General features: G+C 36.3%; 2 protein-coding genes across 2 annotated transcripts in view; one reads left to right on the top strand and one right to left on the bottom strand.

The window, feature by feature from the left end:
* Positions 1-12,406, bottom strand: part of LOC109255524 (phospholipid-transporting ATPase ABCA3-like) — a 120,024-nt gene that overhangs the window by 12,375 nt on the left and 95,243 nt on the right. Inside the window, exons 15-16 of the mRNA XM_053894585.1 lie at positions 6,541-6,666; positions 6,115-6,309 (exon numbers count right to left, since the gene is read on the bottom strand). Of these exons, the coding sequence (XP_053750560.1) occupies positions 6,115-6,309; positions 6,541-6,666 (321 nt within the window). The remainder of the gene's footprint in view (positions 1-6,114; positions 6,310-6,540; positions 6,667-12,406) is intronic.
* On the top strand, positions 3,482-5,100 carry LOC109255581 (lysine-rich coiled-coil protein 1-like). Its single transcript, XM_053894393.1, is given in 2 exon segments — positions 3,482-4,347; positions 4,349-5,100. Coding segments are annotated over 2 exon segments (768 nt in total). The 5' UTR covers positions 3,482-3,727; the 3' UTR covers positions 4,497-5,100.

Raw genomic sequence — 12,406 nt, 5'->3', positions numbered from 1 at the left:
GACAAAGGAGGAGGAGGAAGAGAAAGAGGAAAAAGGAGGAGGAGGGGAAGGGGAGGAGTAGGAGGAGTTGTTATAAGGAAATACATAAAACTTTAAAGGAGTTTAGGGGTAGAATTACAAAACAATGCTAAAAAGAGTAAATCAGAAAAATGTCCACCTGGGAAGCTCTAAGCCCTTGTTTTCCATGGAAACCTCAAAAAACAATCAGAAAGGGACTAAAATATCCTTATAGGAGCTCTGAAAAACCGTTGAAGCCTACAGCAACCAAGTGAATATTTAATTAAGAAAAAGCCGTCTTCAAAATAGTAAGATATTTGGTGGCATTTTTACTCATCCTTGCCCAAACCCTCCCTGTTGCAGAACAGTCTTGGTCGGAGGAGGTAGCAGCCCAGTTCCCTATTACTTCTCCCAAATGAGAGGGAGTTGAGTAAATCTAACCTGGCTGGGGACTGCCTGAAGATTGGTGTTTGTTTTGCTTGGGCAAAAAACTGGAGGGTACTGTTCATGAAAGCTGCAGGAGGACTATAGACCTGCAGACTCCTGGAAGAATACAAAAAGCCACATGAACAAGCAGACAAGATGCACGCACAGAAAAGACATAGAATATCTATCATAAGCCTTCACCTAAAGCTGATATCCAAGTTCAGAACACAGTCAGCTAAATAGTGAAGGACTGCCTCAGCACAGAGCCAGTCTGCAAAGACTAGGAGAGGTGGCTGCTTTGTCAACAGCCCAATTTTCAAAAAGACATACAAATAAACATGAATATAAGGCCCAAAGAATAGAATAAAATAAATTGGCAGAAACTGCTCCAGAAGTAGCACAGCTATGACTTACTTGATAAAGACTTTAAAATAATTGTCTTCAATATGCTGAAAGAACTAAAGGAAACTAAAGAAAATTATGAAAATGATAAATGAACAAAAGGAGAATATCAACAAAGGGGAAGAAATAATTTAAAAAAAGAAATTCTGGACCTGAAAAATATAATGAATGAATTTAAAAATTCACTACAAGTGTTCAAGAGGAGTTTGATCAGGAAGAAGAAAGAATCAGTGAACTTGAATATAGGAGACTTGAAATTATTAAGTATGGGTAGCAGAAAGAAAAAAGAAGGGGCTTATTCTACATCATCAAACACAGCAGCATATACACATGGGATTCCCAGGAGAAGAGAGACAGAAATGGGAGGAAAGGTTATTAGAAAAAACTTCTGAAGTTTAACAAAATATATGGATTTACAAATTCAAGACACTTACAGACTTCAAGTAGGAAAACCCTAAGATACCTACAATAAGACACATTTTAATCAAACTGTCAAAAGACTAAAACAAAGATGTAATCTTGAAAGCAGCAAGCAAGAGCAATTTATCATATATAAAGGATTCTCAATATGAACATCAGTAGACTTCTCAGCAGAAACTTCCGAGACTAGAAAGTAGTGGGATGATATATTTAAAGTAAGAAAAAACATCAACCAAGAATTCTATAGCAAGAATTGTGTCCTTCAAAAATAGAAAATAAGAAATTCCCTGATAAATAAAAGATAAGGGGGTTCATTACCAACAGATCTGCCCTACAATAAATGCTAAAAACAATCCTTTACATGGACATTAAAGGACACTAGACAGTAAATTAAAGCCATATGAAGAGATAAAGATCTCTGGTAAAGCAAAGTACTCTGACACATATAAAAACCAGAATTATTATACTTTTTATTTATGACTCAACTATTTATTTTATACAATATTCAAAAGGCAAATGCATAAAATAATTTTTAATGGTATACAAAGTATAAAGATGTAATTTTTGACAACAATAACAAGGTGTGGACATGGGAACAGTGGTGTACAGAAATAGAGTTCTGTGTGTGATTGAAATTCAGTTGGTATCAATTCAAAATAGATTGTTACAACTTTACGATATTAGATGAAACCCCAATGGTAACCACAAAGAAAATATCTGTACAATATACACAAAAGTAAATAAGTGTATCAAAACGTGTAACTACAAAAAAATCAACTAAACACAATGTAAAGCATTAATGGAGGAAATCAGGGGCAAAAAAAACATCAATAAGAGATATGGTAAACAACAAATGGAAAAAGTAAGTCTTTCTCTATCAGTAATTTCTCTAAATGTAATTCCCCAATCAAAAGGCATAGATTGGCAAAATGAATTTAAAAAAACAAACATGATCCAAATATATGTTATCTAGTCAGACTCACTTAGGTTTAAGGACACAAATAGGTTGACAGTAAAAGGATAGGAAAAAAAATTCATGAAAATAGTGCCCAAAAGAGCTGAATGGCTATACTATTATTAGAGAAAATAGACAAAGTCGAAAATAGACAAAGTCAATAACTGCTACAAGAACAAATACAGTATTATATATTGATAAAAGGATCAATTTACCATGAAAGTATAGCAATTATACACATATATGCACCAAACATCAGAGCTCTAAAGTATATGAAGATAATAATAATAGATTTGAAGGGAGAAATAAACAACTGAAAAATATGAGTTGGAGACTTCAGCACCCCACTTTTACTTATTTTCTTTAAATCTTATTATTGAAGTATGTTTGACATACAATATTATATTAGTTTTAGGTGTACAACATAGTGATTAAGTTCTATACATTATACAGGGCTCACCACATGTATAGTTACCATCTGTCACTAGACAATATTATTATAATATTATTGACTATATCCCCTATGCTATGTTTATCATCCTCATGACTTATTTATTTTATAACTGGAAGTTTGTACCTCTTAATCCCTTTCATTTATTTTGTCCATCCTTCCACCTGTTTCCCTCTTGAAAACCCCCAGTTTGTTCTCTGTATCTAGAGTCTATTTCTGTTTCTGTTTGTTCATTTGTTTTTTTAGATTCCATGTATAAGTAAAATCACATGGTATTTTTCTCTCTCTGTATAACTTATTTCACTTAGAATAATACCATCTACGTCCATCCATGTTGTTGCAAATGGCAAGATAACATTTTTTATGGCTAAGTGATATTCCATTGTATATACATCTTCTTTATCCCTTCATCTATCAATGGACACTTAGGTTACTTCTGTATCTTGACTACTGTAAATAGTTCTGCAATAAACATAGGGGTGCATGCATATATCTTTTTGAATTAGTGTTTTTGTTTTCTTTGGGTAAATACTCAGTAGTGAAATTTCCAGATCATATGACATTTCCATTTCTATTTTTTTAAGAACCTCATCACTGCCTGCTGGGAATTTTGAAATCTCTGACCCCAAGGACCACCTGGAAGAACCCACTCACTTCCTTTTATCATGTATCACTTCTTTCTCTATTTCAATTTCTTCCCTTCAAGTGTAAATGTGGTCAAGTTATTTAATGTATAAAATATCTCCTATCTCATTCCCACAACTTTGAGTGAATGTTTCTCAAACTTCTCACAAGTGAACTTTCTTTGCTTCAAAACTGACTTTCTCAGCGCCTGTCCCTGCCTCTCCGCCACCTCCACCCCGGCCTATCCCCCGGCTGGCCAGCGGCGTTGGTGGGGAGGGGGACAGTAGTTGTAGACGCCCGCCCTTGCCTCAGAGAAGCTTCCTGGTTGTTGCACAGTCTCACCATTTGGGGAAAGTCCATGCTAGAAAACTGAAGCAATTAATGGGGGAATATGATCAGATTTCGTCACCAAGTTCCCAGCCTGATAAAGAGAACCCCTTGTTTTCAACCTAATGAAGCATTCAAAGAAGACATATGACTCTTTTCAAGATGAACTTGAAGATTATATCAAAGTGCAGAAAGCCAGAGGCGTAGAGCCAAAGACTTGTTTCAGAAAGATGAGAGAGGACTGTTTGGAAACTTGTGGGTACAAAGAAGAGGTTGATTACAGACCGAGGCATAGAATGTTTGATCACAGACTCTCATCTGAGACTGTCCAGACCTACCAGAGATCATGCTCTATTTCACCAAAGGTGGAAAACCGGTTACCTCAGTGGCTACCAGCTCATGACAGCAGGCTAAGACTAGACTCTCTGAACTACTGCCAGTTCACCAGGGACTGTTTCTCAGAAAAACCAGGACCCCTGAACCTTAGTCAGCAAGGGTATAACTGTCGCCCATACAGTGTGGAATCTGGAGTTTACAAGCGTCTCTCCTCAGAAAACAGTGCCAGCGCCCATCAAGCCAGTCATAAACAAATACATCAGCAGGGGAAAAGGCACCCAGAGGAAGCCAGAGAAAAAGCAGAGGAGGAGCGGCCCAAGTATAGGAGGAAAAAAGGTTGTGAGGAATTAGATTTAGACAAACACAAGAACTTCCAAAGAAATGAAACACAAATGGAAACAGTCAGGGTTAGAAAAGCTTAAGAATCGAAAGGAGAAAAAAGGCCGAGATGTGGCCTCTAAGAAAGAGGAATTTAAGCGTAGAAAAGAGAAAAAGGAACAAGGTAAAGAGAGGACAGAGGAAGAAATGCTTTGGGACCAGTCTATCCTTAGATTTTGAAGATCCTGAGTTGGTTCTCCTGAGGTTAAATTGAAAAAATAGTTGAGGAGCTTGGTTTTATGATGTCCATGTTCATATCGATTTTTTCATGTGAACAGGTACTTTAATTTCTAACAACAGGCCAAGTGAACTGGAAGTATTTAATGTGGTTACTCTCCAGCACGGAAATTACTTTTCCTCATTTCCTGAAAACATCCCTATATTTTTCTTCTATATAATGTAATTTTCCTTAATGAGAGTGGCACTGCTTTTACTCATCAAATTGCTATGATAGTAGAAGTATTTTTCCCTTGGGAGGTCACTTATTTTAAATTGAAGTATTAACGGGCTTTGCAGAATCTATTTCTTGATTAGGTTTGCTTTAGTTTTGGGTGGGATATTTTTATATTCATTAGTTTTCTCTTTGACACAATTTAGACTGATTTTTTTTTCCTTTGTTAGACCTAACTTGCAGTGTATTTTCTAGATTGCAAAGTGGAAAATGAAATACATTATAATAATAATAAGCTAAGGTTACATATAGTTTTAAGAGTTTCAAAGAGTCTTGATAAAAAATCAGTTTATATTCTGGAAATATTTATAATAAAGTGTTCTAATTTCTGAAAAAAAAAAACTAACTTTCTTCAAAGTATAATCCAAATTCTTAGCTTCACCTCTGTTACTAGAATACTATTCATCCTAGAGCATGCAGACTCCCACAACCCCATCTTCCTGATGTCATAATGACAATGTCCTGTGAACTAAAGAGGAAAGAAATGCACCATTCAGGCTCCCATTACTACCACCCAACTGACCATAGTACAATAGTTCTTGCTAACTGCATCAGTGAAGTTCTAGTTGCTAAATCCAATATACAGGTGTCTGGGTGGCTCAGTCAGTTAAGTGTCTGCCTCTTGATTTCAGCTCACGGTTTGTGAGTTTGAGCCCCGCATCAGGCTCTGTGCTGACACCATGGAGCCTGCTTAGGATTTTCTATCTCCTCTCTCTGTCTCTCTGTCTCTCTCTCTCTCTTTCTCTCTCTCAAAATAAGTAAACTTAAAAAAATCCAATATGCACTATTCAGGCTTTACGTTGCCTGAGACTTTCTGAAGTTTGAAACCTTTGACCATTTTCTTCTTGAATTTCCCCCCCACTTAGCTTTTCCCCAAGTTTATTTACTCTTTCCCAGGTGGCATGTAAACCAATGACTGGCTGATTCAGAGATACAAAAGACAGCTATCTTGCTTTGATTTGGGACCAGTTGGAAAGGCCATCCTGTTCCAGAACTCTAATGTGCATGAAGACCTCAATTATAAGTGAACTGCATTTATATGTGAACTGCATCTTCTGCCCAGTCTTTCCTTCCTTACAGTACCTTGTCTGGCATATATTAGACGTACTATTGATAGAACTTGCCTTTTAATCTAACATTTTCAAAGAACACAAAAGATACTCATGTCTTAGATTCTGCTCTCGTTGCCTATCCTCAAAAATTTATTTCTCTCTCCAGAATTTACTGAGCCAACAGTATCAATATCAATGTCTCTCATGATGGCCATCTATTATCTTCAGCATCTGTCCGTTACCTGTACCTCAAGTCATCAAACTTCTTATATCTTAGACTGTAATAATGTCTTACTTTTTGGAGCCTTTTAGTGATGCTAAATTGCTCAAGGAACACATCCCCAGAGGTAACAGTCTCCTCTCCAGTCAAAATTTTGAAGGTAGTAGTTTTTCCAGCTCCATTGAATCCAAGCAATCCAAAGCACTCTCCCTTTTGGATTGTAACAGAGATATTTTTCACAGCCAGAATGACTGGATACTTAAAATATATCTAAAAAAAAAAGCCAGAAAACACAATATAGTAAAGAATATTTGAAAATCAAATATAATAAATTTCTCAGATCTCTATGGACCACTACTTCAGACAGTTTTACAAGAACTTTTCTATTACACTGGGAAAAATACTCATAGATTCTGACAAACCACAGTGTGTCCCAGACACCAATGACATGTTCTTAGGGATAAATGAAGCCAGCATATATTGGCCAGTGGATGATGTTACCTTTGTGAGTTCCTTAATAAGTACTGCAGAATTCAGCAACTCCCTAGGCTGCCCCAGGATTCTCTGTCTTTCATTTTGTACATCTTCATCATCGGATTCTCCAGATAGTTCCTTGGACACTTTTTCCTATATTTTCAAAACAAGAATCATAAAAGTAAATTCTATTTAGGTGTCTGGTCTAGAGTGGGTGGTTTCATGAAAGCTAAACTGGGGATAATATCAAAGATGTTAACAAAGATTTATTTTAGTAATTCCATGAAGTCTTTGAATATCACCTCAGCATCGTGTACAACTTGACTGAGTTTTGAATAATAAATTGTTTGTCGGGAGAATGATGGCAGAGATTAGAGAAGGAAAAGTCATCCACATAGTAGAAATATTGTGAATTAACATGCTACAATATGTACTTTAAATCTTTAAAAGACATAATTTATTTTTTTTAAGTTTTTACTTAAATTCCAGTTAGTTAACATACAATGTAATATTAGTTTCAGGGACACAATATCGTGATTCAATACTTCCATACAGCAGCTGGTGCTCATCACAACAAGTGCACACCTAAATCCCCATCACCTTTTTAACCCATCTCCACACTCCCCACCCCTCTGGTAACCATCGGTTTGTTCTCTATAGTTAAGAGTTTGTTTCTTGGTTTGCCTCTTTCTCTCCCCCCGACCCCACTATGTTCACTTGTTTTGTTTCTTAATTCTACATGTCAATTAAATCATATGCTATTTTTTTAAAAGACAGAATTTCTTTTAAGCATTCAGAGAAGTGATTTTTATAACTTGGATCTTTAAGAAGGAAATCATCCCAAGAGGGATGGACATTCTAAAAAACAGCCATGAATTCTAAATAATGAATAACTTTTCCCAAAATTAATCAGGAATAGAAGCAAGAAAATCAACAAGGCTTAACTAGACTTTTCCTAAGAAATGCCTGGACCCTATGGCGTATATTTGCAGGATAAATATTACAAGATAATATTGCTCTTTATTATTCTTGACTAGACCAAGTAGCTTTAGGAAACTGATATCAAGATGATAGAACAGAAATTTGGCATAATTTTACAGACTGTTTTGTCCAATCAATTCAGAACATATTCATTTTTATTTACACAAATTTAAAAAAATTAGGATTACATAGCATGTTGTTTTTTCCAGAACTGGACACCTCAGGAAAAACTGCAGCCACAACTGAGATCAATCAAGTGTGATTTGTTACAAGTACAGCATGTTCAACGGTGAAAGCCTAAAGAAGAATAACTCTTTCTCTTTGAGGGAAAGGAAAAAATCAGTAGGAATTCACCCTGAAATATTTTACAACTAACAGAATGTCAATTTGAGGAGATATGTGGACATGTGCCCTAGTGAAACTGGTGAAAATTATCCAAATAATAGTCATTTAAAGGTTCTGGAAATGATCCTAAGGGCATATAGCAAATTAAGAAAAATTTATTCAATAAATCTACTAAACTTGGTAAGAACGGGGAAATCCTGTGGCATTGGATCATAACCCACTCTCTCCCTCCCTTCCTATTGCTCAGAAAAGAACTTCACTTCAGGCAGGTGCAGCTATGAAAACAAAGCTTCCCCTTCCCTCACCTTTACAATTGAAGGCCAAGTAAATTCTGGGAGACACAGGATATCAGCATTTCTCATTTTGCAGAGGCTATGTTCTGGGTGAGTGTAAATGGGAATTTGGGGTTCCCTTCTTCCACCTATTCTCCACACAGGGAGTGGAGGATCCTCTACGTTGGGTGTAATGTGGACTCTAGTTCATTCTTAGGGCAGAGGCTTCATGCTGGGAGAAGTAAGCCAACAAGACCAGAGACCACTGTTCCCTACTGAGTACCCAGCTCCTGAAACAGTGATATCACTCAAGAAAGAAGCATACCACTGTCTCTGTCCTCAACTTTGGAGCCATGGCTCAGAAATTTTACCCAGGGATAGAGTTAGGTTGTATAACAGAGAGCTCATATATTCTCCCCCATAGAACTGCCTTCATTTGAAACAGGATAGAGAAGTTCAAGCCTAAAGATACTCTCAAAACAATGGTGGTTTTGTGTAAAGCAATTAAGAAATGACTGGTAGCTTCATTAGATATATAAATTAACCATAGGCTAGCTACTCTACTAGAAAGAAACAAGGAAAGAGACAGCCATGAAAAGCCCTCCTGGGTGAAACAAATCTTGAATACTGACCTCAAGCTATTTCTGCAAAGAAGCTCAAATTTAATGGATCTATCAATAGAGCAATTTATGTGTTAGGAGAACACATTGTTGAAATAAAAAATCAGCCAGCAATTAGTGGAGCTTAACAGTTGGGTGTGGATATGGAAAGAGACAAAGAGAGACCTTAAAACGACAGTCATTCCAGGGTTACTGCCCCCATGCCCAGGTCTGCATCCTCTGAGGAATAATATCAGATGCTTCACACTACAAGGAAAATAGACTTCACAAAAACATCCCAGCCAGTCACTTAAACAAACTAGCAAATGACAAAAGTTCCCTAGGAAAGAACAATACCTAGAGAACCAATACACATTTAAAATATTCAGGGGTGCCTGGGTGGCTGAGTTGCTTGAGGGTCTAACTCTTAATTTCAGCTCACGTCATGATCCCAGGGTTGTGGGATTGAGTCCCACATCAGGCTGCATGCTGAGTGTGGAGCCTGCTTAAGATTCTCTCTCTCTCTCTCTCTCTCTCTCTCTCTCTCTCTCTCTCTCTCCCTCTTCATTCTCCCCACTCTCTCTATCTAAAATAAAAAAGACCTCTTTCTGAAATAAATAAGTAAACAAACAAATAAATAAAATATCCAGAGTTCAGCAAAAATTATGAGATAAAAGAAACAGGAAACTGTGTTCCATACACAGGAAAAAGAGCAAGCAATAGGAACTGCATATGAAAATGAAAATGACCAGATGCAAGATTTAACAGACAAAGACTTTTAAAGACTTTCAAAGTAGCCATTATAAATATTTTCAAAGGAAAGGAAACCATGCTTGAAGAAGTAAAGGGAAGTATTATGACAATGTTTTTTTCAAATCAAGATTAATGATAACAAGATAGAAATTAAAAAAAAAGAATCAAGTGGAAGTTCTGGAGTTGAAAATTATAATAACTAAAATGAAAAACTCACTAGAAGGGCTCAATAGCAAATTTGAACTGGTAGAAAAATGAATTAGAAAACTTGTAGATAGATACAAAGAGGTACCTGAAGATGGAGAAAAAAACCAATCAAGAAAAATGAACAAAGCCTCAGAGAAATGTGGATACAATTTAGTGCATCAATATATGCATAATGGGAATGTCAAATGGAAAAGAGAGAAGGAAGCAGAAAAATATTTAAATAAATGGCTGAAACTCCCCAAATTTCATGGAAAACATTATACACATCCACCGCTTAGTGAATACCAACTACAGTAAATACAAATACATCTGTACACAGAAAAATTGCTGAATGCCAAAGGCAAGGAGACAATCTTGAAATCACCAGGAGAAAAACATTTGTCACTTATAAGAGATTCGCAACAAGAGTAACACCTGACTAAAATCAACAGCACAAGAAACAACAGCTGTTGGCAAGCATGTGGATCAAAAAAACTCTTGTGTACTCTTGGTTGGAATGCACAGTGGTGCAGCCATTGTGGAAAGCAGTATGGCAGTTCCTGAAAATGTTACCAATAGAACTACCCTATGATCCAACAATTGCACTACTGAGTATTTGCCCAAAGAATACAAAAACACTGATTCAAAGGGATACATACACAGCTACATTTATTGTAGCATTATTTACAATAGCCAAAATATGGAGAGATGAACTGAGGAATGGATAAAGAAGTTTTATATATGTTTATATAAAACATACATATATATTTATATATAAAGCTTTTATATATGTATGAACACACATATATAATATTTATACATGTGTATATACATATAACTTTTATATATGTACATCTATATGGATAAATGGATAAAGAAGTTTATATATATATAACTCAGCTATAAAAAAGAAATGAATCTTGCCATTTGTAAAAATATGGATGAAGCTAGAGAGTATAATGCTAATTGTAATAACTCAGACAGAAAAAGACAAATACCATATGATTTCACTGATATGTGGAATTTAAGAAACAAAATAAAGAAAGAGAGAGAGAAACGAAGAAGCTGACCAAGAAACTCTTAACTATAGAGAACAAACTGGTGGTTGTCAGAAGGGAGATTGGTGGAGGGTATGAGTGAAACAGGTGAAGGGGATTAAGAGTACACTTATCCTGCTAAAGATGCTTCTTTTTTTTTTAATTTTATTTTTTTAACGTTTATTTATTTTTGAGACAGGGAGAGACAGCATGAATGGGGGAGGGTCAGAGAGAGAGGGAGACACAGAATCCGAAGCTGTCAGCACAGAGCCTGACGCAGGGCTCGAACTCACGGACTGCGAGATCATGACCTGAGACGAAGTCAGAGGCTCAACCGACTGAGCCACCCAGGCGCCTCTAAAGATGCTTCAAGGTAGGGGGGCCTGGGTGGCTCAGTCAGTTAAGTGTCCAACTCTTGATTTCAGCTCAGGTCATGATCTCACAGTTTGTAGGGTTGGGCTCTGCACTCAAAGCGTGGGGACTGCTTGGTATCTCTCTGCCCCTCCCCACCTGCACAATCTTTCTATAAACAAACAAACAAACAAACAAACAAACAAACATTAAAAAAAATGTACACTTATGATAAGCACTGAGTAATGCATAGAATTTTTTGAATCACACTATTGTGCACCTGAAACTAATATAACATTTTATGTTAACTATACTGGAGTTAAAATTTAAAACTTAGTAAAAATATGGGGCGCCTGGGTGGCTCAGTCGGTTGAGCGTATGACTTCGGCTCACGTCATGATCTCGTGGTCTGTGAGTTCCAGCCACTCGTCGGCTCTGTGCTGACAGGTCAGAGTCTGGAGCCTGCTTTGGATTCTGTGTCTCCCTCTCTGTCTGCTCCTCCCCCACTCATGCTCTGTCTCTCTCTCAAAAATAAATAAACATTAAAAATTTAAAACTTAATAAAAATAAATAAAATATAAACATGTACAGGCAAAATGCAGTAAAATGAATTGCTTGATATTCGTTACTTTGTTTTTTAAAGACGGCAATACAACAAACAAGTATTTGGAAAAAAAAGTATCTAATCATGGGAAATGACATTGCCATTCCCTGACTTATCCTAAGTAAATAATTGTGACTAGAGTTATGTTAGATGATACTTTTTAGTGGCATTATGCACAGCTGCTAGTATAGGTTGGAGTGGACAAGTTAAGAAGAGAGATATGCTGCTGTAAGACTGAGTCTAAGTCTGCTTCAATTCTGCCTTCAAAATCTCATGTGAATCTCCTTCCGTAACAACTCTAAATTGGGATAATACAGGGAAGGGGATTCTGGAAAATAAGGTTCTGGCTTAGCTAAGTTGGCTTTATGCCTTAGTACATAATAGTCAAATTGGTGGAAACCAAAGATAATGAGAAACTTGTAAATAAAACAGCCAAAGAAAAACAGTGCATTACATAAAAGAGAAAGCATTCTGAATGACTACCTCTTCGTATTTGAAATAAAAGAAACCAGAAGACAGTTAAATGATATTACATACAGAGTGCCCAGAAAAAAAAAATTATCAACCCAGACTTCTAATGAAAGCAAAAATATACTCCACAAATAAAGATATTTTCAGATAAAAGAAGACATAGCTCTTCTCTAGTTCTTAACTAAAATAAATGCTTAAGTAAGTTTTTGGTCTAAAGGAAAACCATAGCAGAGGGAAACTCATATATTCAGGAAAGAATGAACAGCACCAGAGATGCTAAATATCTAGGTGAAT

Source organism: Panthera pardus, unplaced genomic scaffold, assembly GCF_024362965.1.
Source record: "Panthera pardus isolate Hobbes unplaced genomic scaffold, ASM2436296v1 HiC_scaffold_5, whole genome shotgun sequence".
Lineage (NCBI taxonomy): Eukaryota > Metazoa > Chordata > Mammalia > Carnivora > Felidae > Panthera > Panthera pardus.
This window is presented reverse-complemented; position numbering and strand designations above follow the sequence as displayed.